Below are 25857 nucleotides of genomic sequence, written 5' to 3'. Positions count from 1 at the left end.
GTGCTATATAGGCCAGGATGACCCACAACTCGCAATCCTTCTGCCTCAGCTTCCTAAGTACTAAGATTATAGACATGAGCCACCATGTTCAGCCAGCCCCATAAGTCTCTTTGTTTAAGTGTTTGCTTGTTTGAGACAGAGTCTTGCCATGTAGCCTTGCCTGGCCTGGAACTTGCTATGTAGACCAGGCTGGTCTCAAACTCACAGAGGTCTGCCTGCTACTGCCTCCTGAGTGCTGGGATCAAAGGCGTGGGCCACTCACTCTTCCTGGTCTCTCATAGACTCCTGACCTGATCAGCAGTATTTTAAACCCATTCTCAACATTTACACTGGAGGACTGACAAGGTGGCCCTGTACATACGGGTACTTGCACTAAGCCTGACAGCCTGGGTCTGAACCCATACGGTGGAAGGAGAGAACCAACTCCCAAAAGCTGTTCTCTGATCACTACCTGTTCACTGTGGCACGTGTGCTTGTGTGTGAATGCTTGTGTGTGCAAGCACACACACATAATAAATAAATAAATGTAAAAATAATTGAGAGACTGCTTACTTTAAAAGTCCAGACTTGCGGTTTCTTTTGAAAAACGGAAAGACCTGGTAAAAGCCAGCGCATGTCCTTTCAAAGCGAAGCTGTCGATGCCAAATGGTTGAGGGTCCCCTTCTCCCGTATCTTCCCAAGTCTCCCTCGGGCTGCTTTGAGCTCTCATGTGGGTTCTCATTATAGCTTTAACCATTACCACCCAGGGGATGGCTGCATTTCCTCATAGAGGCTGCCCAGGGCCACCCTTCCCACCTGGACAGAGCTGGAAGGGGGCAGTCTGGTGGGCAGCACTCTGGAAGAGGTGCCCTCGTGACCCTTCCAGCCAGAGCCCATAATTCACAGTTGTGGTTCCCCGCATGCTGATTTCTGGTTTAAAAAATACTGCTGGGTAAACAGTGAGGGAAACCGGAGCTGTTCCCACACCACATAAATCGCTGGCTTGCTGTCCTATCTGCTTAACTGTTTCCCCCACATAATGGCTCTGTTGCCTGGAAAGAAACAGTTGGAAAGGGAGGCCCAGAGAAGGGAGTGGCCCATATCCCAAGCTCCTACTGAAGCCCATGGTCCCCTCTCCTCCTTCAGTGCTTCCCGCCCAGGGTACTCCCGGGTCCTTACCCCTCCACAGGGGCCACCTTTCCTCCACCCTCCTCATCACCCTCATCTTCTCTTGCTTTTCCGGGACTACCCAGGACTCTTCCAGCAGCAGGCCAACAGCCCATCATTAAAGACTATCCAATCCCCATACCACTGCCTGGATGGCCCATTTAAAGTTTCCTTCCAGATCCTGTGGTCCAAATGCAATGTCCTCTCTCAAAAAGCCAGGGCTTTTCCCATGCAAAACAGGAGTCTGCTCTTAACAGAGAGGAGAAGTCTAAGGAGAAAGGGAAAAGCACTCAGTTCAATTGGAGTTTCAGATACATCACCTCTTGTTGTTGTTTTTCTCCTTGAGTCTAAGTACGTCCCAAGTATTTGATGGCACATACTTAGTGGGGTGCTCTCAGTCCTACTTAGCAACTCCTCCTACCCTGTTCCTCGATGGCCATTCTGGTGGGGAGGAAGAGGGAAGGATTGTCGGGGTCCAGCTTCCTCACCCCCTCCCTTGGGACTCTCCATGGTCAAGCGCACGGGTCTGGTCAATGGAACAAGATGCCGAGGTTGAAGACTTCCAGAAAGGCTCCTTCCAGTGGGCAGAGATGTGAAGAGGGTACCTGCCTTGCCCCCTTCCTTGGGGCACCCCAGATATGATACGAGTGTGAACAGCCACCTCGTGTGGAGAACACAGGTCCGGAGGTGGATTATGGCAGAAAGATGCACGGGGCTGGAGGGACGGCTCGGTGATGCGGAGCACGTTTGCTCCTGCAGAGGACCTGAGTTTGATTCCCAGCACCGTCATGTGGTTTACAACCATCTGTAACTCTAGCTCCAGGAGATTTGATGCCCTCTTCTGACCTCCAAGGGCACCAAGCACACATGTGGTCCATAGACATACATGCAGGTCAAACAAACAAACAAGCAAACCTCAAAAAGACACAGTCCTGGGTGACTGAGACTAGGAGGTGTTGCAGTCACAGCCTGGATCCACACCTGAGGATTTGGTTTATAGGCAAGGCAATCAATCATCTCTGTGCCCGCCCCCTTTGGTAATCCAAGTTTTCTGGGTTTCTAGTCTGTTGGGGACCAAGAAGCCCCCCGACCTAAAGTATTGGCCAATCTTCCTCATCCTCTCTGCAAAAACAGCTTGCTGCACAGACAGCTGTGATACAGTTCTCAGAATGACCTGACCACAAGGTGCCAAGACACAAGGTGCCAAGACACGGCCTAACCACGTAGGTGTTTCAAGAGATATATTGCTTCCTCCCTGGCCTAGGGCGCGATAGTTTCCGCTCCCCTCTAACCCCACCCCTCCCAACCAAAACCACTCTATAAGAATAAACCCCTGCCTGCAATAAACGGAACCTAGACGCATCTCAGACTGACTCTGTCATTCTTTATACGCGCTTGGTTCTCTTTCTCTTTCCCCCCATTCCTACCCAGGTGATCCCGAACTCGAGGCCCACGAATTACGTGACCTGCTGGCCAAGTCACTAGTCCTAGCCACAACCATGTCTAACATACTCAATTTGGTTCAGTCTCCTATCCCATCTCTCGGGATCCTGCTTCAGAACTGGACATGGGGGTGTGCCCCTTTAATTTCAGCATTCGAGAGGCAGAGGCGAGTCAGAACTGGACATGGGGGTGTGCCCCTTTAATTTCAGCATTCGAGAGGCAGAGGTGAGAGAATGTCTGAGGGTTTGAGGCCAGTCTGTGATCCACAGTGAGCTTCAGGACAGTCAGGGATACATAGTGAGACCCCGTCTCAGGGGATGCGCATGCGGCCTGCTCAGAATGTGCTGGCTGGTGTGATTGGCCTGCTCTCCTGTGGGAGTGGATGCTAACTATCACACAGTCCCCTTGAGACAGGCTAGAAAGGCAGGGAAAGTCTGTGGGGAGATAAGAAGAAAGGTTCCTCACTCTGGAACCACACGGGAGCCTCTCACCAGCAGACAGACAGAAACCCCAACACAATCCTCAACCACCTGTGGGCTTTCTTCCCAGCCAGAAGCTAATGTTCTCCAGGAATCTCACCAGAAAACCCCCTAGAGGGAAAACACACATTAAAGTCCATGTCCAACCATAGTGACTTGGGATTTTGCCTCTCCTATCAATGCCACCTCACCACTGAGGAGAAAATCTCCCATTCACTTTTGACCACAGTGTCCAGGGATGACAGAAATAGATTCCTTAAATGAGGACCTCCCACCAACCTTCAGCATCTCCAGACACAGGTGGCTGAGGTGGGTGCTTCAGAAGCCGGCCTATCTGGTCATGGAATGCCTGTTTGTCACGAGCAATGGAGGATATTCCCAGCATTCTGAGGGATGGCTCAGGTGTGGCCCAGCTGGGGGCCTCCCGGGTTCCCAGGACCTCCCCCTGACTTTTGTCTTTCCTCTTCCCCTTTCAGCTACCCCCCAGCAACACCAGAAGCCAGGGCCCCTCCCTTCTGGACCACTCCCCTTGGCTGCAGCCAAGGGCTTTCTCTGCAAACAGACACCTCTATCCATCTTCGTCTCCTGGCCTCACAGGGCCTTGGCAGGGAAAGGCTGACTCTGAGGAGGTGAAAGGTGTGGTGCCCAGCCTTCACCTGACAGATGGGCTGCGGCAGGAGGGGGCTGTTATTCTTTCCTGGCCTCAGAAGAGGGGCCTGTCAGGAAGATGTAGAGGTGGCGGCCTTGTGGTGCCCCCAGGGGGGCTGACAGACACCAGCAGCTGCTGGGGCACCAGGGTGCCAGGGCCTAGGTTCCCAGCACAGAGCGTCCTGCTGGGAGCCCGCCCCATGCCCTTCCTGACCTCTCCACCCACCCCACCATGACCCAGTGCCCACCCCTTCCCAGGGCAAAGGGCCAAGGGGGCCTCCCTGGGATGGGGACCCTGAGCCAGATGTGAGGAGGACAGTCCAACAGGGATCTTGTTACAGCCTGTCAGGTCAGGCCCCCAGGGCTTCCTAAGGAGCCTGCCCCTCCCGTGGGCTCCCGCCATCACACAGGGCCTCACAAGGGCTCTTCCTCTGGAAATCTCTCAGTTCTCTCCTGCCCACACGTTTTCCATTTAGATTCGCTGGGTTAACAAGGAGTGAACTTAGGAGCCTCGCTCATCTCTTGCCCACTCTGCCTTTCACAAAAACAGTTTTATTCAAAACTTCAGGTGACCCAGTCTGGGGGCACATAATACCCATCTCAGCACTTAGAGTGCCAACACAGGTGGACGGTGAATTGAGGCCAGCCTGGGCTACCAAGTGAATTCCAGGTTAGCCTGAGCTACATAATGAAACCTTTTCTCAAAAACAAAATACAGGCCAGGGAGAAGGCTCAGTGAGAGAAGCGGGTGCTACACATTCTAGTTTGGGTCCCCAGCACTCATGGAGAAGCTGGCCCCGAGGCTGCGGTACAGCCCTGAAACCCCAACACTGGTGTGGAGGCAGAGATAGGTCAGTCTTAAGGAATTGACAGAGAGAGAGAGAGAGAGAGAGAGAGAGAGAGGCAGATGGATCTCTGTGGGTTCGAGGCCAGCCTGGTCTACAAAGTGATTTCTGGGACAGCCAAAGCTGCACAGTGAAACCCTGTCTCAATAATGAATTTTTAAAAAGAAGTAGAAGCCAGATGGTGGTGGTGCACGCATTTAATCCCAGCACTTAGGAAGCAGAGGCAGGTGGATCTATGAGTTTGAGGCCAGCCTGGTCTACAGAGCAAGTTCCAGGACAGGCTCCAAAGCTACAGAGAAACCCTGTCTCGAAAAAACAAAAAACCTGAAAAAACAAAACAAAAATGTAGAGCAATCAAAGAAGACTCCTGTCCTCTACATGAGCACACAAAGATCTCACACACACACACACACACACACACACACACAGCCCCCACCCCCACCCCACACACTGCTTACAATTTAATTTAGGAGAGTAAAATTCCCAGGCAGTAGGCTGGTTCAGCCAGTGCAGGCTGCCTGGGTCCTGAAGCCCTTCCCCTATAATATGGCCTGGTACAAGCTCCTCAGTCTTTCTGTACTTCATTCCCAGGGAGTCAGACGGTTAGAACAGTGCAGGCTGCTGAGAGTGCTGCTGCAGATGGGGATGGGCAGCGGGGGGGGGGGGGGGGGAGAACCCCTCACCGTGGGTATGGGGGTAAATCAACTGGAGAGACCCAGAGAGGTGAGGTGTCCCACAGACTTCCTCATGGGGTTTCTGCCTTGCAGGGCCCTGCTGCTCTGAGCAGGGGGAAATCTCTCCAGAAATACTGTCAAACATCTAGAGATCGAGTAGCTAACCAATATCCTCATAGTTTAGACCAGTGATCCTCAAACTATGGATCTCAACCCTTTTGGGGGTCAAATGACCCTTTCACATGGGCCGTCTAAGACCATCAGAAAACACAGAGATTTCCATGACGATTCATAGCAGAAGTGAAATTATAGTTATGAAGTAGAAACAAAACTAATTTTATGGTTGGGAGCCACCACAACTTAAGGAACTGTATTAAAGAGTCGCAGCTTTCGGAGGGTTGAGAGCCACTGCTGTAGATTGACTAGCAAGGTGAAATGGTACCTGGGGCACACAAGCCAGGAAGACTCATGGGAACTCCCTTTGGGATGAACTCTCAGCGGATGGAGGTCCCTGGGTTCCTGTCTCCATGCCCAGGGTTCCAAAGATGCCTTCAGAGATTGAAAAAGGAAGGCAGGTGGAAGAGGCTGAAGGTGGGGGTAGGTAACACGTGGAAACAACTCCAAGAAACTTCAAGGACCTAAGAGCCTTGGCTATCAAGACAAATCACTCGGAGGCTCCCTAGAGAAGCGTGTGGCCAACTGGCATGGAAGTCGGAGGTTGAAGGTGGCTGCCATGAAATTCTTCTTCTTCTTCTTCTTCTTCTTCTTCTTCTTCTTCTTCTTCTTCTTCTTCTTTTTCTTCTTCTCCTCTTCCTCCTCCTCCTCCTTCTCCTTCTCCTCCTTCTTCACAGAGAATTTTTCTTTATTTCTTCCTTTCTTCTTTTTTTTTCTTTTTCTTTTTTTGTTATTGTTGTTGTTTCTGGAGTATGTCTTTCTTTACACCCCAGACCACACCACTGGGCTGCCAAGACTCACCAGATTAAAAAGTAAAGGGGGGGGGAGAAAAATTACTATTTAAAAATTCCCCTCCTTTTTCTGTTTCCCCAGAGAGAAGTCGAAACCCTTTAAATCAGTGCACACTCTGCAAGTCTGTCTCTTGCACCCACTTCCCTCCTTCTCCCCAGATTTTGGCATTTGGTGGATTCTGGATTCCACTGAAGGCTTTTTCTAAATCCAAGACTCGGGGAATTTTGTTAACAAGGCCATAAAAATAACTTTATTGTGTTACAGGAGGCACTCAGAAGAGCGTGTGTGTGTGTGTGTGTGTGTGTGTGTGTGCACGTCCACCCGCGTGCATGCATGCTCTTTCTCTCTCCTTAAAAAAAAAAATAAAACAATGTTTCTTTAAAAGTCTACGCCTGCAAATGCCATTAGAAGTGGGTATAATGTTTCTGATGATAGTGTTGCCTGCTCGGGCTTTGGTTGGAGGGGACCTTGTGTGAGTGGGCTGACCCCTCCCTCTCCTCGCTCACATTTCACTTCAGAAATCTGTCCCTCTCTCCCCACCGCAGGATTTAAAAGTGTGTCTCTACCGCTGGGTCCAGCCCTCTTCAGGCCTTCACTCAGAGTCCCCGGGAAGGGAGCTTGTCAGTATGGGTGCGTCAGAGAGAGAACAAACAAAATGTTTAGTGCCCTAGGCACCAAATACATGCATAAGGGACCCCGACAGTCCGCGTGTGTCAGGGGGCAGGAAGGCAGCCGTGAAGCCTAGACAGGTGTGGGCATGCACATGTCTATTACTGGCCACGTGTTTGTGGACGTGGAGGCAAAATTTTTGTTTCGTTTCCTGGGGAAACTTTTTCATTCAACATTTTCCTCTACTGTTTAATTTTTTTTTTAATTACCAAACTCTGTATAGAAAAAGTGCGGGGCAAAAATCCTTGAATGGACTGAGGCAGGCAGCGGACAGCAGATGGATCCGGTAACCAACAGCTGCGTGAGGAACCCTCACCCTCCCGCCCCTGTCTGGGGCTGCCTTCGAAACCCCCACTCGGAAGGTAGCAGCGCCTCAGGGCTGTCCCATTATCCACCAACCCCATTTTCCTTCCACCAAAAATCAGATTTCCCAGCGCCAGCAGCATACCCCGACTTCTCTGCTTCCTGCCTGGCAGTCACTCCACACAGCCTGCCCCGGACCGAGCGCATCTTCAACGAGCAACATCCTGCCTTCCCACAGACCCCTGACTGGCACTTCCCCATCTCCGAAGTCGGCCAAAGGCTCAACCCGGGCCCCGCTGGGAGCGCTAGAGAGATGGGGGCCGGCAGCCCGGGCCTGGTAGATGGCACAGGAGGCTCCGGTGAGGATTACATGATACTTGGGAGCACCGCCAGTGAGCCTGAGAAGAAATTGTCTAGAAGGAAAAAAGAACGGTCAGGTAGGTGGTGATGGGAAGAATTTACCATGCCTGTTACTGCATCACCCTGGGCAAGTTGTTTGCCCTCTCAGAGCCTAGGGGTCCTTACTGGAAAAAGTGTTGTCTAACTTACTCCAGAGTGGGAGAAGTCTTATACTGTAGAAGTTCTAGAATTCTCTGGTGATAGGGCTGGTATGTTTTCTGGGTCTCTGCAAAGAACGGGTGTGAGCAAATGCCATATGTGGCCAGGGAGGATTGGAAGGCTGCATAGAATGGGGTTTCGGGGTTCACACTGGTGAGGTCTGCCGAGGGCTCTTGCTGGGCTAGGCTGCCTCTGACTCACACGTGACCACACTCAAGCGGCAGCCAATGGTCCCAGAGCCATTGCTGAAGCCTGGGGGTTAAGACCGCCGCAGGGTCTGGGTGGCTAGACCCAGGACCCTATATCAGGAGCCCAGAGGCAGAGGAGCAGGTCTGTGTTGGGGATAGGAGAGATGAGGGGAATAGGGAGAGTGGGGTTTGGGCAAACTACCCAGAGGTATTGCCACACAGAGGTGGTGCCTACACTTAGTGGACAGCTCACCTTGACAAAGTCTGGCGGGGCTTCAGGGAATCGACAAAGGAGAACTTGCTGGGTTTCTCTTTGTAAGCCCCCTCTGACCTAGTGTATATCCGGAGTATTCACCTTTTCCTGAGCGCTAGACCCTAGAAAAGAGGTCTTGTCTCTCTGAAGAGCTCAGGCTGAGAGGAAGAGGAGACCTGGAGGTTGTTCCCAGAGTGCCTAGGGGTGAAGGTGGGGGAGCAGGGCAGGGCGGGAATGAAGGAAGGAAATTCCAAGTGGTGGGAGCCACAGACAGCAGTTTTTGTTGATTTGTATTTCAAGTCCCGCAAGTTTGCAAAGTGGAGACTGTAGGCTTGGTTGGCATCTCCATTCCACACTGTGAAAAAGGAGACAGGGTTTGAGGGAACCCTGGGCACGAGACCATAATCCAGTACTCAGGAGTCTGAGGCAGGAAGACTTAGAAGTCCAGGTTAACCTGGACTTTTCTGTTTTGAGGGTGAAAGTCTCTTGTCTGGGAATCAGACAAACCATCTTTGGTCCTCTAAGAAGTGAAATGAGCCCCTGGATTCTAAGCTCCAAACTCTACACCTTCAGAAGATTCCTGCCCGGTCCTCAGGTGGTATTGATCCCGAGGTTTGAGGCTCCTTCTGGATGAACTGACAGTGGGTAGGGATATGACCACAGTGTATGCTCATGGCTAAGGGGAGGGGCCTTTTACAGTCCCCACAGGGGGCTCTAGATCTGGCAGGTGGGATCAACCATTTTGACTAACTCAGCTGAGTGAGCCCTTTGGAAGGCTAGAGCAGGTGCCAGCCCCTCCCAGGTGGAGCTGGCACCGAGGTAGGGCTACAGCTCTCTCCTTGGCAGTGCCTGCCACTCTTGTTCCTCCAGTTCTGTGGACATCTTGCAGCATCTAGCCACTTTCCAGGAGACTGAGGGTGTAGGGAAAGGAGCTGGGAGAGTTCTGGACTCAGGCAAAGTCTCAGCAAAACCCAATGACCCATCTTCCCTTTTGGCAAGTAGCCAATAGCAGGGCTTTAGAGAGTGAGCATGCACGTGGCTCATCTGAAAGCCTGCCTCTGACCTGGAAAGACTCCCACTCATGGGGGACCCTGGGTCCTCTCACTTGGGACTCTTGCAGATTTCCAGTGGAACAGACGGCGGGCGTGGGGCCCGGGGAGCTGACTTTCCCTCCAGCCCATGTGGCTGGTCAGCGGGGAGATCTTTATTGCCCAGGTGCTTGACTCTGCTGTTGGAATTTAACTGCCGGGGAAGGAGGAGGCAGGAGGGTCAGCTTCCCAAGGGCCTCACGGGGGGGGGGGGGGGTCACAGCAAGGCTCACAACTGACTACAGAATCTGGAACTCTCAAAAGAGACAAACCCACGGAAAAGTCCCCAAGTTCCCCCAGGAGCTGCAGTCCCCCCCATCCTCTAATGGTTTTTACTGTTGTTGTTCATCATAGATTACTATGAGGGACCTGGGAGCCCAACCTAGAGCCTGGTGCATGTCTGGAAAGGGTTTCACCACTGAGCTACATCCCCAGATGGTTAATTTGGATCCTTGTTTGTGTTTTGTTTACTTGTGACAGGATCTCAAGGAGGCCAGGTTGGCCTCAAACTCATTTGTAGCCAAGGCTAGCCTTGAACTTCTTGATGCTTGTGTCTCTGCTTCCCAATGTGCTCAAACACTATTTATCTTGATTGCTGGGATTTGGGGCGCCTCATTCAGGTCCCCATAAGCCAGCCCAGGAAGGTTGACTAGCCTTGACAACTGGGTTGGAAGGATGGGGTTCTTGCAACTTGGGGAAAGCTGTTACCTTCTTGCTGCCTCTACTTCCGGAACTGAGAAATGGGACTGGAACAATGTCACTTAAACCTAGAGCAGCTGGGATTGTTAAGTACAGTGATCTGAGATTTCACATTGCTTCTGGTGCACTGTAAAAGTCCCTTAGCAGCTGTGGCTGATCGCAAGTCCACATTGTCTGAACTAAGCCTTTATTTTTTTTTCAAAGTTATTTTTATTTATTTATCACGTATACAATATTCTGTCTGTCTGTATGCCCGCAGGGCAAAAGAGGGCACCAGACCCCCATTACAGATGGTTGTGAGCCACCATGTGGTTGCTGGGAATTGAACTCAGGACCCTTGGAAGAGCAGGCAATGCTCTTAACCTCTGAGCCATCTCTCCAGCCCCTGAACTAAGCCTTTAGAACAGTGGTTCTCAACCTGTGGGTCTCCACTCCTTTGGATGTCAAACAAACCTCTTTGCAGGGGTCACCTAAGAGCACCAGAAAACAAAAATATTTACATTACAATCCATAACAGTAGCAAAGTTACAGTTATGAAGTAGCAATGAAAATCATTTTATGGTTGGAGTCACCACAATATGAGGGACTGTACCAAAGGGTCACGGCATCAGGAAGGTTGAGAATCATTGCTTAAGAACACAGAAAGAGGGCTGGGGGTGGAGCTCAGTGGGTAGGGTACAGGAGCACGCCTGAAGTCTCCCCCACCCCCACCCCACAGTTCTAACCTCAATCCTTCACAAATAAGATGCCACAGTGAATGCCTGGAAACCCAGCACCTAATAGTGGAGGCAGGAGAAATAGAAGTTCAAGATGGTCTCTTGCTTGATAGAGTTCCAGGCCAACCTGGGATACATATATATACATATCAGGAATATATATCAGGAATAATCGAATTGAATATTCCAGATAGAGCGTCTCAGAAGTTCCTGGGTCGGTGGGATGTATGAAGTTCTTGCAATCCTTCTGTCCTAAACCCCAGTAGTGATCAATTAGCGCTTCAGTCAGAGCTGTGGAGGTAGGCGGAGGGACAAATTGTGTCTCACATTGCTGTCCCAGGAGGCTCCAGGCATGGGCTCTGCACCCATCTTTACCATCACCAGCGTCCGCAACCCACCCCTGCCCTGCCACTCTCCCCCTCCCGCCACGCCCAGTTACCCCCACCCCCGCCCTGCAACGATCAAGAAAGACGGGTGTCCCTCCCCCCACCCCAAGAGGTCTCGGGAGACCCGCAGCGCAATCTTATCTTACCTACCCCCAGCCCTGCCCAGGGGTGTTAAAGACCCCTACTGGCAGGGACAGCTGCGAAGCCACTGCTGTTTCCCCCTAAACTGTCAGGCTACTGCTGTTGTCTTTAATTTATGGGAACTGGGGATTTCTCGGTGACTTCCTGACGGGGTTCAAGGGAAGGTTGCCTGTGACCAGCGCGGCTGCCCTGCTGCCTGGGAGCGGCACTGGGCGCCCAGGGTCCCTGAGATCCCATTCTCAATCGGCCAAGCGGCGCCTTTGTCAGCCTCGGCATGTCTCAGCTTCCTTCGGAGCCTGGGCCCGCGGCTCCTGGGACCTGGTCCTGCCCCGAATTCTACCCTCTGAGGTCTTCTCTCCAAGGCCCGCACAACTACCCAAACCCTCAAACCTTCTTTATTCTTTCCCTCCCTCCCTCCCTCCCTCCCTCCCTCCCTCCCTCCCTTCCTCTCTTTGTCTCTCCTCTCTGGTCTCCGGTCCCCTACTCTCTTTCACTCCTTCTCCTCCTCTCTTCACTCTTTCTCCCTCACCCACTCTCCTCCTCCTCCCCCTTCCTCTTCCTCCTTCTCTTCCTCCACTCCTACAGAGCCACACCTTGTGCTGGCCTCCCCACACATCCAGTCTTTTAGTCTTGATTCCCTGATTTGGCCTTTTAGCCCTGGTGTTTCCCTTCTCCCAGTCTACACATTCTAATATCCAGCTCAAAAGCCACCCGTGCTGACCGTACCCTCCCTCCCCTGTCCAAAACCTGCGGCTGTATCGTCCACAGCATCACACCAGTAAGAGCAAGAGTCAGAAAGCTTCAACTTTGCCGAGGTGTGGTAGCTGCACCTGAAATCCCAGCAGGCTGGGATAGGAGGGTGACAAAGTTGAGGCTAGCCTGAGCTACACAGAGAGGGCTGTCTCAAACAGGGAAGCTACTGATGGTAGCGTGATTCTAGAACCTGCCCCGATTTCCTGTTTTCTGGCTTTGCTCGCAACTTCGTAAAGGGACTTGAGGGAGATTTCTAAATGTGGACGATCTTTGGGAAATCTTTTTTTCTTCTCGTGGTCCAAAACACACAGCAGAACATTCGGCATCTTTACAATTCTGAAATGACCTTTTATAGCAGCCAACCGCAGATCCACTGTCCTAGGACAGAGTTCCAGAACCGTTTCATCTTGCAAACTGGAGTTTCTCTTTGGACTAGATCCCCCAATCTCCTGGCAGCTGCCTGCCTCTCAGTAGGAGTTTGGGAGTTATAGGTACCTCGTGCATAGACTCAGGAAGCGATTGTCTTTTTTATTACTGGCTTATTCCACTCTGCGGCTAGGACTCGTATCAGGTTCTTAGACCCTGAACTGGTCAGTCCTCAAGTTTCGTTGACATTGTAGCACACGGCCAGGATTTCTTCCTTTTAAGACTGTATTGACTAGATATGGAGAGAGTGAACACCCTTGTCTTGCTCCTGATTTTAGTGGAATTTCAGCCCCGTGTGTGTGTGTGTGTGTGTGTGTGTGTGTGTGTGTGTACAGTCTTCCCCTTACTGCTTGTGGCAGAGCTGTCTTCTTCCCACTGTGTAGCCTTGACCACCTACTGAGGGCTAACCTCCGGCTCCCCCTCTTTCCTGCTCATCTGTCCTTATATCAGTTGATTATCTTAGATTTATAATACGCTTTGAAATTAGGAGGCCCAAGGCTCCCAGTTTGCTTTCCTTCAAAGATTATCTTGGCTATTTGGAGTCCTTTGACATCCCATTTTCATAAGAATTCAAAAAAAAAAAAAAGATTTGGAGGCTGGAAAGATGGCTCGGAGGTCTGGAGCACTGGCTGCTCTTCCAGAAGACCCAGGTTCAATTCCCAGCACCCACATGCCAGCTCACAACTGTCTAACTCCAGTTCCAGGGGATCTGACACCTTCACACCAATGCATGTAAAATGCACATAAAGTTAAATAAATTTTTTTAAAAGGTCATGTTTAAAAAAAAAAAGAATTTAGCGTGTGCCACCAGGAGGCAGAGGTAGGTGGATCTCTGTGAGTTCGAGGCCAGCCTGGTCTAGAAGAGCTAGTTCCAGTACAGGAACCAAAAGAAGCTATGGAGAAACACTGTCTCGAAAATCCAAAAAAAAAAATTAGAATTTGTTTGTGGGCTAAAATGTCAGGATTTTGACAGGGTTTATATTGATTTTGCTACGGTGCTCTGCAGTGTGAACATTTTAACAATATTCTCTTCTAGTCTGTGAACACAATGTCTTCTGTTTGTTCATGTTTAATTTCTTCCAGAAACGTCCTGTGACTGTCAGGATATAGGCCCTCTGTCTCTTTGGTTGAGTTTATTCTTGAGTGTTTTTAATGCTGTTATTTTATTTATTTATTTATTTATTTATTTATTTATTTATTTTGGTTTTTCGAGACAGGGTTTCTCTGTAGCTTTGGTGCCTGTCCCGGAACTAGCTCTTGTAGACCAGGCTGGCCTCGAACTCCCAGAGATCCGCCTGCCCCTGCCTCCCGAGTACTGGGATTAAAGGCATGCGCCACCACTGCCCGGCCTTAATGCTGTTATTTTAACTTACCTTTGGTGTCCTTCATATGTTTAGACACAGTAACTTCTGTACTTTCATTTACAACTTGATGAATTTATCAACTCTAAGTTCTTGTTTGTGGGACCCCTAACATTTCCTACATGCAAGATGGTGACATCTGTCAAGATAATTTTACCTTGCTTGTTTTTTATTAAAAGAATTAATTTTTTTTTTACTTTTCATGTATGGATGTTTTGTCTGCATGTGTATCTGTGCACCATATGTGTGCAGTATCCGTGGGGGCCAGAAGGGGGTGCCAGAGTCCCTGGATATGGAGTTACAGATAGTTGTGAACCACCATGTAGATGTTGGGAACTGAACCCAGGACCCCTGCAAAAGCAAGAGTGCTCTTCACGTCTGTGTCATCTCTCCAGCCTGGCCTGATGGCTCTGTCTGGAACTCTAGTGCTGTGTTACTGGGTGTGACATGGTGGGTATCTCCACCTTGTTCCTGATCTTGGAGGGGAAGCTTGAGATTTTTCACCCCTGAGTATGATACTAGAAGCGGACTTTTCATGTAGGGCCTTTATTGGGTTGAGGTCATTTCCTTCCACTGTGAGTTTCCTTAGCAATCTTTTTTCTTCCCTCCCTCCCTTCCTTCTCCCTCCCTCCCTCCCTCCCTCCTTCCCTCCCTCCTCCCTCTCTTTCTTTCTTTCTTTCTTTCTTTTTTTCAAGATAGGGTCTCATATATCCCTGGCTGTCCCGCTGTCCCAGAACTCACTCTGTAGACCAGGCTGGCCTTAAACTCACAGAGATCTGTCTGCCTCTGCCTCCCAAGCGCTGGGATTAAAGGTGTGTGTCACTACTCCCAGCAAGAATCCTCTCTCAGCCTCCCTTGTTGCACACTTGGACTGTGCCATATTCCTAGCTCCATGGTGTCATCAACCCCAGGTGACCCTGCATCCAGAGTCACAGACGCCTATGACTCTATCTCTTCTCTCAAACAGAAAGATCTAGAGGGCCAGAAGGAGGCCGGATTCCTCTTTTGAGTCTTCCTGGTGACACATTCGCACACAGGAGGCTCTCTTTCAACTTCTACTCTACTGCAGCCTGGCATTCCTTCATTCCTTCATTCCTGTCCTTCATTCATTCTCTCTATTGTGTTGCCCTCTCTGTGAGAGCATGCCACACTGCCTGGCACAAAGGTTTCCATCCCGTGCCATGTGTCTGAAATGCATCAGGACTATGGAAGTCTCACTTATAAGGGTGTTTTCCAAAGCAACAAACTTCAATTCTGAAACCAGCCCAGAGTCAAGGTGCATAAACACGTGGGCTGGGCTGACTGAAGGACCCTCCATGGAACAGGGGGTCAGAGGACCCAAAGCACCCTTCTCTCTTCAGTCTCTTCCCGGGGCAGGCTGCATCTTGGGAGGCTGTCAGAGCCACGGCCATCTGCCACCAACCAGGCCTGCTCTGTCCTTGGGTTCCCTGGTGAACTGTCACTGCAGTGCTGAGCGCTGAGTTTTGAGGGATGAGTAGCTTTTACCACTCTTCTGCCATCTCAAACCCAGAGCCCCCAGCAAGGAGAATCCGCCTTAGGGCCCTTCATGGCCAGTGCGGGAGGAGAGAACAACTTGGTACTTGCCAATGTCCCTCTGGGTGTCCCTTGCCTCTTACTTTACTGCCCTGCTCTTCCTCTGAAAAACAGATCTGGCTCCAGAGAGGTCCTCCGGTCTCGGCTGTGTCTGAGCTCAGAGGCCTGAGCACAAGTCTTTCACCTGCTCGGGTTCCCGACCATGCAGAGCTGCAGAGTTCTAGAAAGAGTGGGTTTCTGCTGAGGCAGAAGATCCTGCTGGACATCTAAGACAGGAAGGTCTGAAGACCCTTTAGGCCATGAGCAGGCCAGCCAAAGGGCAACATTAGCACTGTCCACTGTCTTGGCAGGGCCGAGCTCAGGAGCTGCCTGCTCACTGACCTGTCACTCTGGCTTGACAGGGACACCAGGACACAGGGAGGAGGGGCTTTAGAAGCAGGTCTTGCATTCCCTGCAGGCCCCAGAGGCAGCGCCTCACCCTAGATCCCTCTTTGCCCCCTCACTGGCCCTTCGTATCCATCTCTCCACCTCTGGTCCAGACACACCCATCCTTGACTGTTCTGTGGTATCTTCCTGTTTTCTTTGCTCTCATTGTAAAGGAACTGTGTGGGCATTGGCTCCGGGTCCTGAAGCCCACACTTCCTTTGGTGACAGCAAATGAGAACATCTAAAACTCAAAAACACAAAACCCAGCTCTGCCTGTGCCTTTCCAGTTCGTCCCAAGGGCTGTCCCCAGGCCTGGGGGCATGGCTCCGTGATAAAATGCTCACCTGGCTGATGAGGACCTGGACCAGTTCTCTGGAAACATACATGTGGTGGTGGGTGGGGTGGACACATACATGCACATACACATACACACATACACTGATGCTCCTGCCTCCATCCCAACAGTTCCCCTCCTGTACTCCTTTTGTCTCACTGCACCTTGAACTCCTCTACTGTCCCCACAGCCTCTCATGGCCTCCTCTTCCCATCACTACTGCCCACCCTCACTGCTCCACCCTGGCAGGGACTTTCAGTGAAGACTACCCTGGAACCCCCTCCCTGCTGGAAATTCCCTAGCCCCACCACTGGGCTTCGTGTCTCTTCATGCACCCACAGGACCGTGGTGGGGTCTAGACATTGGGATGGTGTAAAGTCAAGCTGAGCTCAGGAAGACAGGCAGGTCCCAGATGTGAACATGCAACTGGCCTCTCACTGTCTCTGTCTGATTCCTGCCTGCCTCCGGAGACTCTCCAATCTCCTTCTGCAGGTAAAGGTACCAGGTCCAGGAGTGTGGCAAAGTGTCTGCTTCAAGACAGTTCAGGAGACTACAGACTCACCTTTCTGAGGGCTTGCCCAGGTATCACCCCAGATAGACCCTTCCTCTCTCCTCCCTGAGGCAGACTTAGCCCCTGACCTGGACATTGTCCCCAGAGCACCTTGAAGTAAAGTTTCTGTGGTCATCATCCCCTGAGGTAGCATGACAAATGACTATTGCTTTGTTAAACTGGCCCCTTAGGCAAGCCCTGTGGCCTCTGGATCTTAATCTCTTCATCTGTTCAATGGGCTCATATGTATCTTTCCTGCCTCACAGAATAACTAACAGGAGAGGCTGGGATGTGGCTCAGTGGGAGGCACTTGCCTGGTACGTATGAGCTCTGAGTTCTATCCATAGCGCTGCCAAAATAATAATAATAATAATAATAACATTGAAAGTAAGAAGCCATAACAGGAAGCAGACTGATCTCTATGTAAGTGACTTCCTATCAAGGAAACTTGAGTTCCGGACCCCAATCCACCACCAACTTGCTGTGTGTCCATAGGCAGACCCCCTTGCCATTCCTCTGCTCATCTGCAAAATCAGCAAATGGCATAAGATCATTCCTGAGTCCCCTTCTTTTCCTGCTCCACCATTCTGTGATCCGGGTGTCAATTTGAAAGCCCCAAAGAAGTTTCTGTCTGGGAGAAAGAAATCTTTCCTTCACTGCAAAATGCTGTTGAACACAGAGCATAATGCTTTCCGTCTGGCCTGTTAGAAATTACGGAAAACGGGGCAGTGGAGTTGGGGAGCAGAGGTGCAGCACCCCCGGGAGGCGTGTTCCACTGAGTCTGTCTACCCTCTCTGTCACCCTGATAAGGCCGTCTGCTAACTTGAGGAAATACTGCCAGGTCTGACAGCTCCTTCTGAAATGATTTCCCTGGGCTGATGTTAAAGCCCATGGTGAGAACCACAATCGCACACACATCCTGTTTGAATTTCTTTGGGCACAGCTGAGTGTCCCCGTGTGGTCCCGCTTGGTCTGAGGGCTGTGCAGTACGGGCAGATGGAGGGGGGAGCTCCTCACTAACCACAGAGTGAGTCAGCAATGTGCTTGCCTCCTCCCTCCACAGTCCTGGACGGAGGATGGTTACTCTGCCACAGTGCCTGAGTCCCATGGAAGGCTCTAGCAATAGCAACTGGCAGTGGCCACAGCTGCCGACCTACAGAAGAGGAGATGGGAAAGAGGTATCCCAAAGACAGATGTTTAAAGACATCCTTAGCTCGCGCCTGTAATTCCCATTCCTGGGAAGCTGGGGCAGAAGGTTACACATAAATGTTAGGACGGTTTGAGATACATAGTGAGTTCTGAGACAGGCCATCCCCTTGTCTCGAGGAAGAGAGAGAGGGAGGAAGGGAGGATGGATGGGCAGGCAGGCATGCATGCATCCTTTGTACACAGGTCTGGGATGTGGTACCCTCTGATCACTTCTACATCTGTGAAATCATCATTCAAACATCACAGCCAATAGGATGTCTCCTGGCAGTTCTTTCAGATCGGCTCAGCTGTGTGCCTGTGCCAAGCACCGTCCAGCGGGCTAACATGTCATCAGCCTCATTTTGACTTCTGAGCAGCCTTAGGCTCGTGATGGGTGCAGCTATTCTTGTCTTGGAAGTGAGGAAACTGAGACCTGGAGAACTGCAGGGCGGCTCCTCTGAGGTCAGGAAGCTCCTCCCTGAGGCCAGTACCTGCAGGTGCCAAGACCCAGGCTCTCCAGGGGGTTTTCTGAAGCCTTTACCAACACAGCTCCCCTCCCCAGGGTCAGGGAAGGGAACTCTGCATGCGGAAGAGAAACTCCCTAGGGATATTCTGAGCTTTGGGCTGAGGGCCATGAAAAGATGAACGGGAGCTTTGTGACAAAACAATGAACAACACACGTCAGCTGGGACTCAAGGGAGCAAGGGGGACAGGCTAAACAAGAGCGTCCACGGCTGCAAGGGCCTCCAGTTCCTCCAGGCCCGGAGGAAAAGCAAAAGAATTAGGGGAAGCAGATGAGAGTGTTGGGCTCATGGCTTGGGAGAAAACTCTGATATCAGTTCTTCATGGGGATGAGGATCCCATCTGATCCTATTATTTTATACATGGGGAGACAGATCCAGAAAGGGGAGGCAGGAGGCTCTCAACAGACATACACATTGTAGGGGCTGGAGAGATGGATTAGAGGCTATGAGCACTGGCTGCTCTTCCAGAGGATCAGGGTTCACTTCCTAGTACCTTCATGGAGGCTCACACCCTTCTGTAACTCCAGTTCCAGGGAATCTCATGCCCTCTTCTGGCCTTCGGCATCAGGCATGCACAACATGGTGCACAAACATACATGGAAGCAAAACATCCACAGATACAACATCATTTTAAAAAATGAATGCTACACTCTGTGTGGTCGGTGCGTGTGTTCCCTCGAATGCACATGAACTTTCGCATGAACTGTGTGCTTGCACATTTCCCATGCGCATATCCACACATGTGAGCTATGTGTGAATCCGAGCCTGTGAACTGTGTATCTCAGGCCGGAAGGGCCAGGGAAGCCCTCACACACCTTGTCTGGATAAAATGTCGCAGGCTTTTTCATACTGTTATGACACAAATTGCCACTTCCAGTCCCTAGCTCCTTCTGCTGCTTCTGGCTGTCTCATCATCTGTGATCGTGACAAGAGCTTGTCTGTCCCATTCTGGGAAGCTGATGAGGGACCCAAGTGTTCTCACTGTGGGAGGAATTGCTGTATTGAAAGGTCAGAACCCAAATCAGGACAGTGGGGTGCAAGAGAGGACCTGTGTCCCTGGCAGTCTGTCCTCAACTGGCTGCAGAGGGGTCCCTTCCCTCTCTCCCAGTCCTTCTTTCTAGGGAGGATCGTGTTCAGGACTTAGGGGCATACAGCATTGTTCTGTGAGGTGTGGTAGGGCAGCTGTGCACACAGGGCAGCCCTGGGAGAAGAGGAAGGTGGGTGTGGATGGAAACCCCCAAGTGATAACCTGAGGGACCACAGAAGTGGGGACAGGCTATGTTCCATTTCCAGGCCCCCGCCTGGGGCATCCAGCCTGAAGATAGAAAATCTGACATCAAGGTTGAGAACCTTGGCTTTAGTCAGGTGGATCTGGATTCAAATCTCTCTTCTCCCACTTAAACACTGCTGGGCAAACTTCCAGGCCTCTCCCTCTACCCAGGGATAGTTTCACAAATGCCTCCAGTATGGCAAGTACTGAAGAGTGGTCACAACCCTGAGAGAGAACATTAGCCTGAGGATCCTGGCTAACCCACACGACCATACCAAGAAACAGGGATGATCAGAATAGCCGCTGGCAAGGGGGTTTCGATGAGGATTAAGGAAGTGGGTACACTTGGCTGCAGAGAGCATGCCAACTGTCAGCCACACAGGGTGGCATGTGTCATCCCGGCACTGAGAGGTCTGGAGCAAGAGAATCGCCATTGACCATGTCTGAAGAAGAAGCAATGGACGAGTAAAAGCCAGCTGTCATTACCCTGTTCCAGATTTTTCAAGGGCATCTCATAGAATTGAAACATTGGAACAATTAATACCTTGATATTTTCCCTGTAACGTAGGTTTTCAGAGCATTCCTGCACACATCGCTTCTCTGGGTCTTCATGAAGACATGGAGACCATGACTTCGTGGTTGTGTTTTGAGATTAGCCTTGGCTAGGCAGTGGTGCATTAACTATAGCCCAGCACTAGGACCGTGAAGGCAGGAAGAAGAATAGTTAAAGTCATCTTCCACTACCTATTAAGCTTGAGCCCGTTCAAAATGAAATTTTGTTTTTAAAAAAAATTAACTTTGCAAGTAGATGCTTTATTTTCTCCAATTTCTTGGAAAAGAGAGTGGAGATTGAATCCGCAGTAAAATTCCCCTGGCTCATCCACTCCCCGCAGCTGTGACAAGGAGGGGCTGGGGAACACCGTGGGCCCCCGGGACGGGAGTTTGTGGACACCCGGAATCTCAGCGGTTCCCCAGCTTCCTGGCCTCAACCGGCTGAGCAGTGCTCCGGGAAGCCTTCGCATCCGCTGCGTGACCGACCCACCTGGGCCAGCCGCCAGAAGGGTTAGTGGCGCTGGTAGGCGCCAAGGCCGGCGGACTCCTAGGGGACCCGCCCCGGGACTACACGTCCTTCCCACCTTCCCATCCAGCCCAAGCTCCAGCATCCCGGACGAGGTCTGGGCCCGCCTTCTCTGGCCAGGAGCCAGCGGCCACTGGGCAGAAACCCGGCCGCCACCGACTCTTACCTCTCCTAGCCTGGGGGAGTCCACCGCGGACCCCATAGGGAGTTGAGCCACAAGCGCCCTCCCCCATCACACTCCCTCGCCCACCAGCCACCCTCCTGAGCGTTCGTCCCCGACCCAGGCAGCTGGATGGGGAGATGTCAGCTAAAGAAACTGAAGTACAAACGAGTTGCCTGAGAAAGTAAGCCCCCAGGCCCAGAGTTACAAACTGAATCTCAAGGTTAAAGTGGGGTCCCCAGCCATCTCCACAAGTTGGCGTCGCAGCTGAGGGTGTGGGCGGTTTCCCTTGCCTGACTCATCAGGCCTGCATCCTTCCACGTACCCTGCAGGTGGCTTAGGCTCAAAGCCTCTGAGGACCTCAGCGAGGTGCGGTCCAGTTAGTTCTTTTGAGGGAATGAAAGTGGACGGGAACAGCTCACAGAAAGCGTATTTCCCTCCTCATGGTCTCCAAGACTAAAAAGAGACACGGAAGAAGAGAAAGCCCAAAGTGTTATGAGCCCTTCCCCAGGCAGGAAGGGTTCCTGTGGCAGTTGACTGTCTGACTTTGTTAACTGTTAGGTAATTGTACAGGTATGTTAGTCCCCTGCCTGTGGCCTCTCCATCACTACTGTTGCTAAGTGAGAGGCACAGTCACCTGCTCTTGACATAAGAAAGCCCTTCAATCCTAAATACAGTCCCTCCTCTCCAGACCAGACTCCAGTTTGTAAACTCTTCAAAGATGTCTCACATTGGGCCAGCAGTGGTGGTACACGCCTTTAATCCCAGCACTTGGGAGGCAGAGGCAGGTGGATCTCTGTAGGTTCGAGGCCAGCCTGGTCTACAGAGTGAGTTCCAGGACAGGCTCCAAAGCTACATAGAGAAACCCTGTCTCAAAAACCAAGAAAAGAAAAAAGATATCTCATTATCTCATACTGGGACCATGTATTGACTCAAACCACCTGGGTCTGAGTCCTGCCTCCCACACTTAGCAGTTAGGTGGCTTTGTTTCTGCGTTTGGTCTGTGAAATATGGTCAATACTGAAACTATTCTGCTGGGTTAGTGTGGAGATGAAGAGGTAGAGGCATGGCTTAGGACTGAGCCTCTGTGTCTAACAGAAGCCCCAGAGTTCCAGAATGTTCTCCAGGGTTGGCCTTCTGTAGCAATCTGAGTTTAAGCCCTAGTACCCATGTTTGAAAAAAACATTCTGGCCTGCTGGTGGTGGCACACGCCTTTAATCCCAGTACTCGGAAGGCAGAAGCAGGTGGTCTCTGAGTTTGAGGCCAGCCTGATCTACAGAGTGAGTTCCAGGACAGCCAGGGCTACACAGAGAGACCCTGTTTCAAAACAAACAAACAAAAATTCTGGACAAAGTGATGAATGCTAGGACTGAGCAGATAGAGACAGGAGGATCCCTGGGGCGTACTGGTCAACCAGTCTAGCCAAATTGATTAGATCAGGTTCAGTGAAGGACCCAAAGCTCAAAAACTAGGTAGAGGGTCAGTGAGACGGTTCAGGGGGTAAAGACACAGAAGAACCTAACAGACCAGGGTCAATCTCTGGAACACACACATACACACACGCACACACACATACACACAATGGTTGCCGAGTTTCCCATCCTGCCCCTGTGAGTTTCTGATGTAAAAGGGATTTCTATTTCCCACGAGTTTTCAATTGAAGCTGCTGCTGCAGTTCCCAGTGATGGGCAGCTCTCCCCTATCCCTGTCTCGCCACTGAGTGCCCTGACCAGATCAGGCATGGGACCCAGGGCCAGAATACCAAATACCCAGAATGCCCTGGAGGCAGGCTGGGTGGGACTAGAGCCTTCAAACAGCCCAGCACAGCTTCAAGTGCCTTGGGACTAAACATATTTTTAAGGGACAAGATTCTAGAAGAATTAGGGACACCATAGCTTCTCAGTGTACTTTAAAATGAGAGCGAATGCTGCCCAGATGTTTACAGACTAACGGAAGGGAACTGGAGTCCCCACCTTGGCTCACTCATGTCTCCCATGGGGCTTTCTCTTCACAGACAACCAGGAGAATGGGGGAAAGCCAGAAGGCAGCAGCAAGGCCCGGAAGGAAAGGACCGCCTTCACCAAGGAGCAGCTGCGGGAGCTAGAAGCCGAGTTCGCCCACCATAACTACCTGACCAGGCTCCGTAGATACGAGATCGCTGTCAACCTGGACCTTTCGGAGAGGCAGGTGGGGTCCGCACGCTTTCCTGTTCACCTCCCTTCCTGCTTTCCTGGTCGACCCTGCCTGGAACCCCTTGCTTGCCTCTACCCAGCCAGTAGTTCTCAGCCACAGCTGTACCCGGCAATCAACCCACAATCCACCGTACTGGGGAGATCCCCCACGGAGATTCTGTAATTGGTCTGGGATGGAGTTTAGGCAGTCCAGGTCCCCCCCCCCTCCCAGGTTCTTTTTTTTTTTCTTTTGGTTTTTTGAGACAGGGTTTCTCTGTAGCTTTGGAACGTGTCCTGGAACTAGCCCTTGTAGACCAGACTGGCCTCAAACTAACAAAAATCCACCTGTCTCTGCCTCCCGAGTCCTGGGATTAAAGACGTTCGCCACCGCCCAGCTCACGGGTGCTTCTTACGTGGACAAGGATTAGAACATCTGAAATCTGATTTCCACTAAACTTGGATCAGCATTTGCTTCTGATTGACGTAGGCAATTGTTTAAGTGGAAATTCTGAAAGCCAGATGTTGTGGCACCCACCTGTAAACTCAGCCCTTGGAAGTTAGAGGCAGGAGAATTTTAAGTACAAGGCTACCCTGGGCTGTATAGTGAGCTGAGGCCAGCCTAAGGAATTGTTTTCAAAAAAATCAAAAGATAGGCTGGGGATGGAGTTCATTGGTAGAGTGCTTGCCTAGTGTGCGGGAGACCCTGGATTTAATCCCCACACCACAAACAGCAAGGTTTCACAGGTTTATAATCCCAGCACACTGGGGAGCCTGAGGTCAGAGGACCTTAAGTCGGGGTCATCCTTAGCTGCGTAGTAAGTTCAAGGCCAGCCTGAGCTACGTGAGATCAAATTTATAAATAAATAAATAAATAAATAAATAAATGCAGAGTCCAGGGAACAATTTTGCAGTGATAATCAGGGGGACTGGGAATCTGCACCCGAATTAAGTTCTCAGGTGGCGCAGATACGCAGCTGGGTCCTGGGACACCGAGGACAGGGTCCCTGGCCCTTGGCTTACACATTTCCTGGAAGCGTCACAACTGCTCCTGTGTGTCACAACGGGGCTAATAACAGCATGTAATAGCAGTCTCCAGATGCTAGCGTGCTCCGCAAGGGTGTTGGGTTTTGGATTAGAAGGCTTAGATTTAAATCTCGCCTCTGCCACATCCCGGCCCCGTGACCTCTGGGTTTCCATCTCTGCAATAAGATCATAACCCTAATGTCATGTGATCATGAAGGTCAGATCTTTTATAAACGTGTATTGATCAGAGCTCTAGGAACTAAGAGGTGATGTATCAGCGTGCCAAAGGATGAAGCCAAGTGATTCTGTCCTCAGTTCTAGGGATGCAGAGGCTGAGAGATTTGGGGCCCGTTTTCAAGGAGCCTGATGTCAAGGAGTGGGCAGGATGCGTAAAAGGAGGGGCCGTGCGGGGTGATCTTTCAGAGACACCCCCCTCTGCCTGACATCTGGAGACACCTGCAGGCCTCTGGGCAGATCTGTGTGTTCTCACTTCCCTCTCAGTCCCTGGGTCCTCATGGGCTGGAGAGCCACAAGTGAGGGCTCCAGATCCCGGAGCCACTTAGCTTGAACAACAGCGTGGTAAGCCCAGGCCCACCCTGGCCCTGGAGTGAGCCTGCTCCTCTGCTTCCTCTCCCAGGTCAAAGTGTGGTTCCAGAACCGGAGAATGAAGTGGAAGCGTGTGAAGGGGGGTCAGCCCGTGTCCCCTCATGAGCAGGACCCAGAGGATGGGGACTCTGCAGCTTCTCCAACTTCAGAGTGAGATGCTCCAAAGACCCAAACCCAAGAAAGACTGAACCCCCTTTCCTATTCCTCCCACCCGGTCCTGCCATCACCTCTTCTGGACTGACCCAGAGAAGCCTCTGCGCGTCTGATGTCGACTCTTAGATGTGAAATTACCCAGTATGTGGGAGCCTTGGATTTCCCAGATGTTATAATCCCTTCCCCGGAGCTTGAATTTCCAAGACTCTCTTGAACTCCACAGTACCCACTGGTCTGGGAAAATCTAGAAACAGCACCTGGTACACTTTTTTGTGGGTCTCTTGGTTGCTACCCACATCTTCTGCCATCCTCCTCCTAGATCAGGGTCTCCTCTGGGTCTGGTCCCCATCTGGCTTGTGCACAATCCCTTCCTTGGTACCAGCTGGTGACTTGTGAAAGCACAACCCTCTCCAGATGTTCGCACTATTGAGCTGAAGGCTAGAAAGCGACCCCTGTATCTAAGGATGGAGAGGATAGTGCAAGAGCTGATGGACGAGGACCTCTGGAGTAGAGAGTTCTCAGGCTGCGGCATCCTGTGCTCTCCAAGGACTAAGTACAAACGAGGACAGGAAAACAGCCCCTTTCCCTCCATGGAATGCCTTTTGGCCTGTCCTGCATGTTCCCTAAAGGCTGTTTTGTGAGAGAAACTCCCAGATTCACACACATCCGCAGCTCAGACCTCAGACCCAGCTTCTAAGGATACTGCCGCAAAGAGCCTTGGGCAACAGCCACCTTAGAGGAGAGACCCCTGTGTGCTGCAGTATTAGATGCTGGGTCCCTGCTGGTGCTGCAGAAGGAGGTCAGCAAGTATTTTAATTTCTTGTGTGTAGATTTGATCATGGGTGCTTAAAAATAACCCAAGTCCCCCACCCCATAAAGACAAAAGCTGTGGAAAATGATTGTCAAATGGGATTGGGATAGCAGGTTAGAGCATGTATCATTTTCCCCCTAAAGTATACTTCATATGTTTTTTTTCTAAGATTACATCAAGCTAATTGTGCGAGGTCAATTCACTTTGTAAAAAAAAAAAAAAACTCCCAAAGAAATAAATCAACAAAAAGAAAAATGCAAGGTTTCA

The 25857-nt window shown here is 51.1% G+C and overlaps 1 protein-coding gene across 2 annotated transcripts; it reads left to right on the top strand.

Annotated features, from left to right (window-relative positions):
- Positions 1–7147: 7147 nt before the first annotated feature.
- Meox1 (mesenchyme homeobox 1) lies at positions 7148–24871 on the top strand. Of its 2 annotated transcripts, XM_041636183.1 has the most exons (3): positions 7148–7610; positions 22841–23013; positions 24658–24871. In XM_041636183.1, the coding sequence occupies exons 1-3, from the start codon at positions 7148–7150 to the stop codon at positions 24778–24780; spliced, it is 759 nt and encodes a 252-aa protein (XP_041492117.1). In that variant the 3' UTR covers positions 24781–24871. The 2 variants fall into 2 exon arrangements, with proteins under 2 accessions (XP_041492117.1, XP_041492118.1); XM_041636184.1 differs by lacking the exon at positions 22841–23013 and having other exon boundaries at positions 24658–24843.
- The last annotated feature ends 986 nt before the right edge of the window (positions 24872–25857 follow it).

Source organism: Microtus oregoni, unplaced genomic scaffold (assembly GCF_018167655.1).
Source record: "Microtus oregoni isolate MIOR12 unplaced genomic scaffold, Mior012 000048F_ref0000485, whole genome shotgun sequence".
Classification (NCBI taxonomy): Eukaryota; Metazoa; Chordata; class Mammalia; order Rodentia; family Cricetidae; genus Microtus; species Microtus oregoni.
The sequence above is the reverse complement of the archived record's forward strand: the minus strand, read 5'-3'. Positions and strand labels throughout refer to the sequence as shown.

What these genes read in the sequence shown, in the direction of transcription:
- Meox1 (XM_041636183.1), top strand. Translation starts at nt 7,148, where the DNA reads ATGGATCCGGTAACCAACAGCTGCGTGAGGAACCCTCACCCTCCCGCC. An exon ending in AAGGAAAAAAGAACGGTCAG is followed by an intron (nt 7,611 to 22,840) that starts GTAGGTGGTGAT and finishes TTCTCTTCACAG; the next exon opens with ACAACCAGGAGAATGGGGGA. An exon ending in TGGACCTTTCGGAGAGGCAG is followed by an intron (nt 23,014 to 24,657) that starts GTGGGGTCCGCA and finishes TTCCTCTCCCAG; the next exon opens with GTCAAAGTGTGGTTCCAGAA.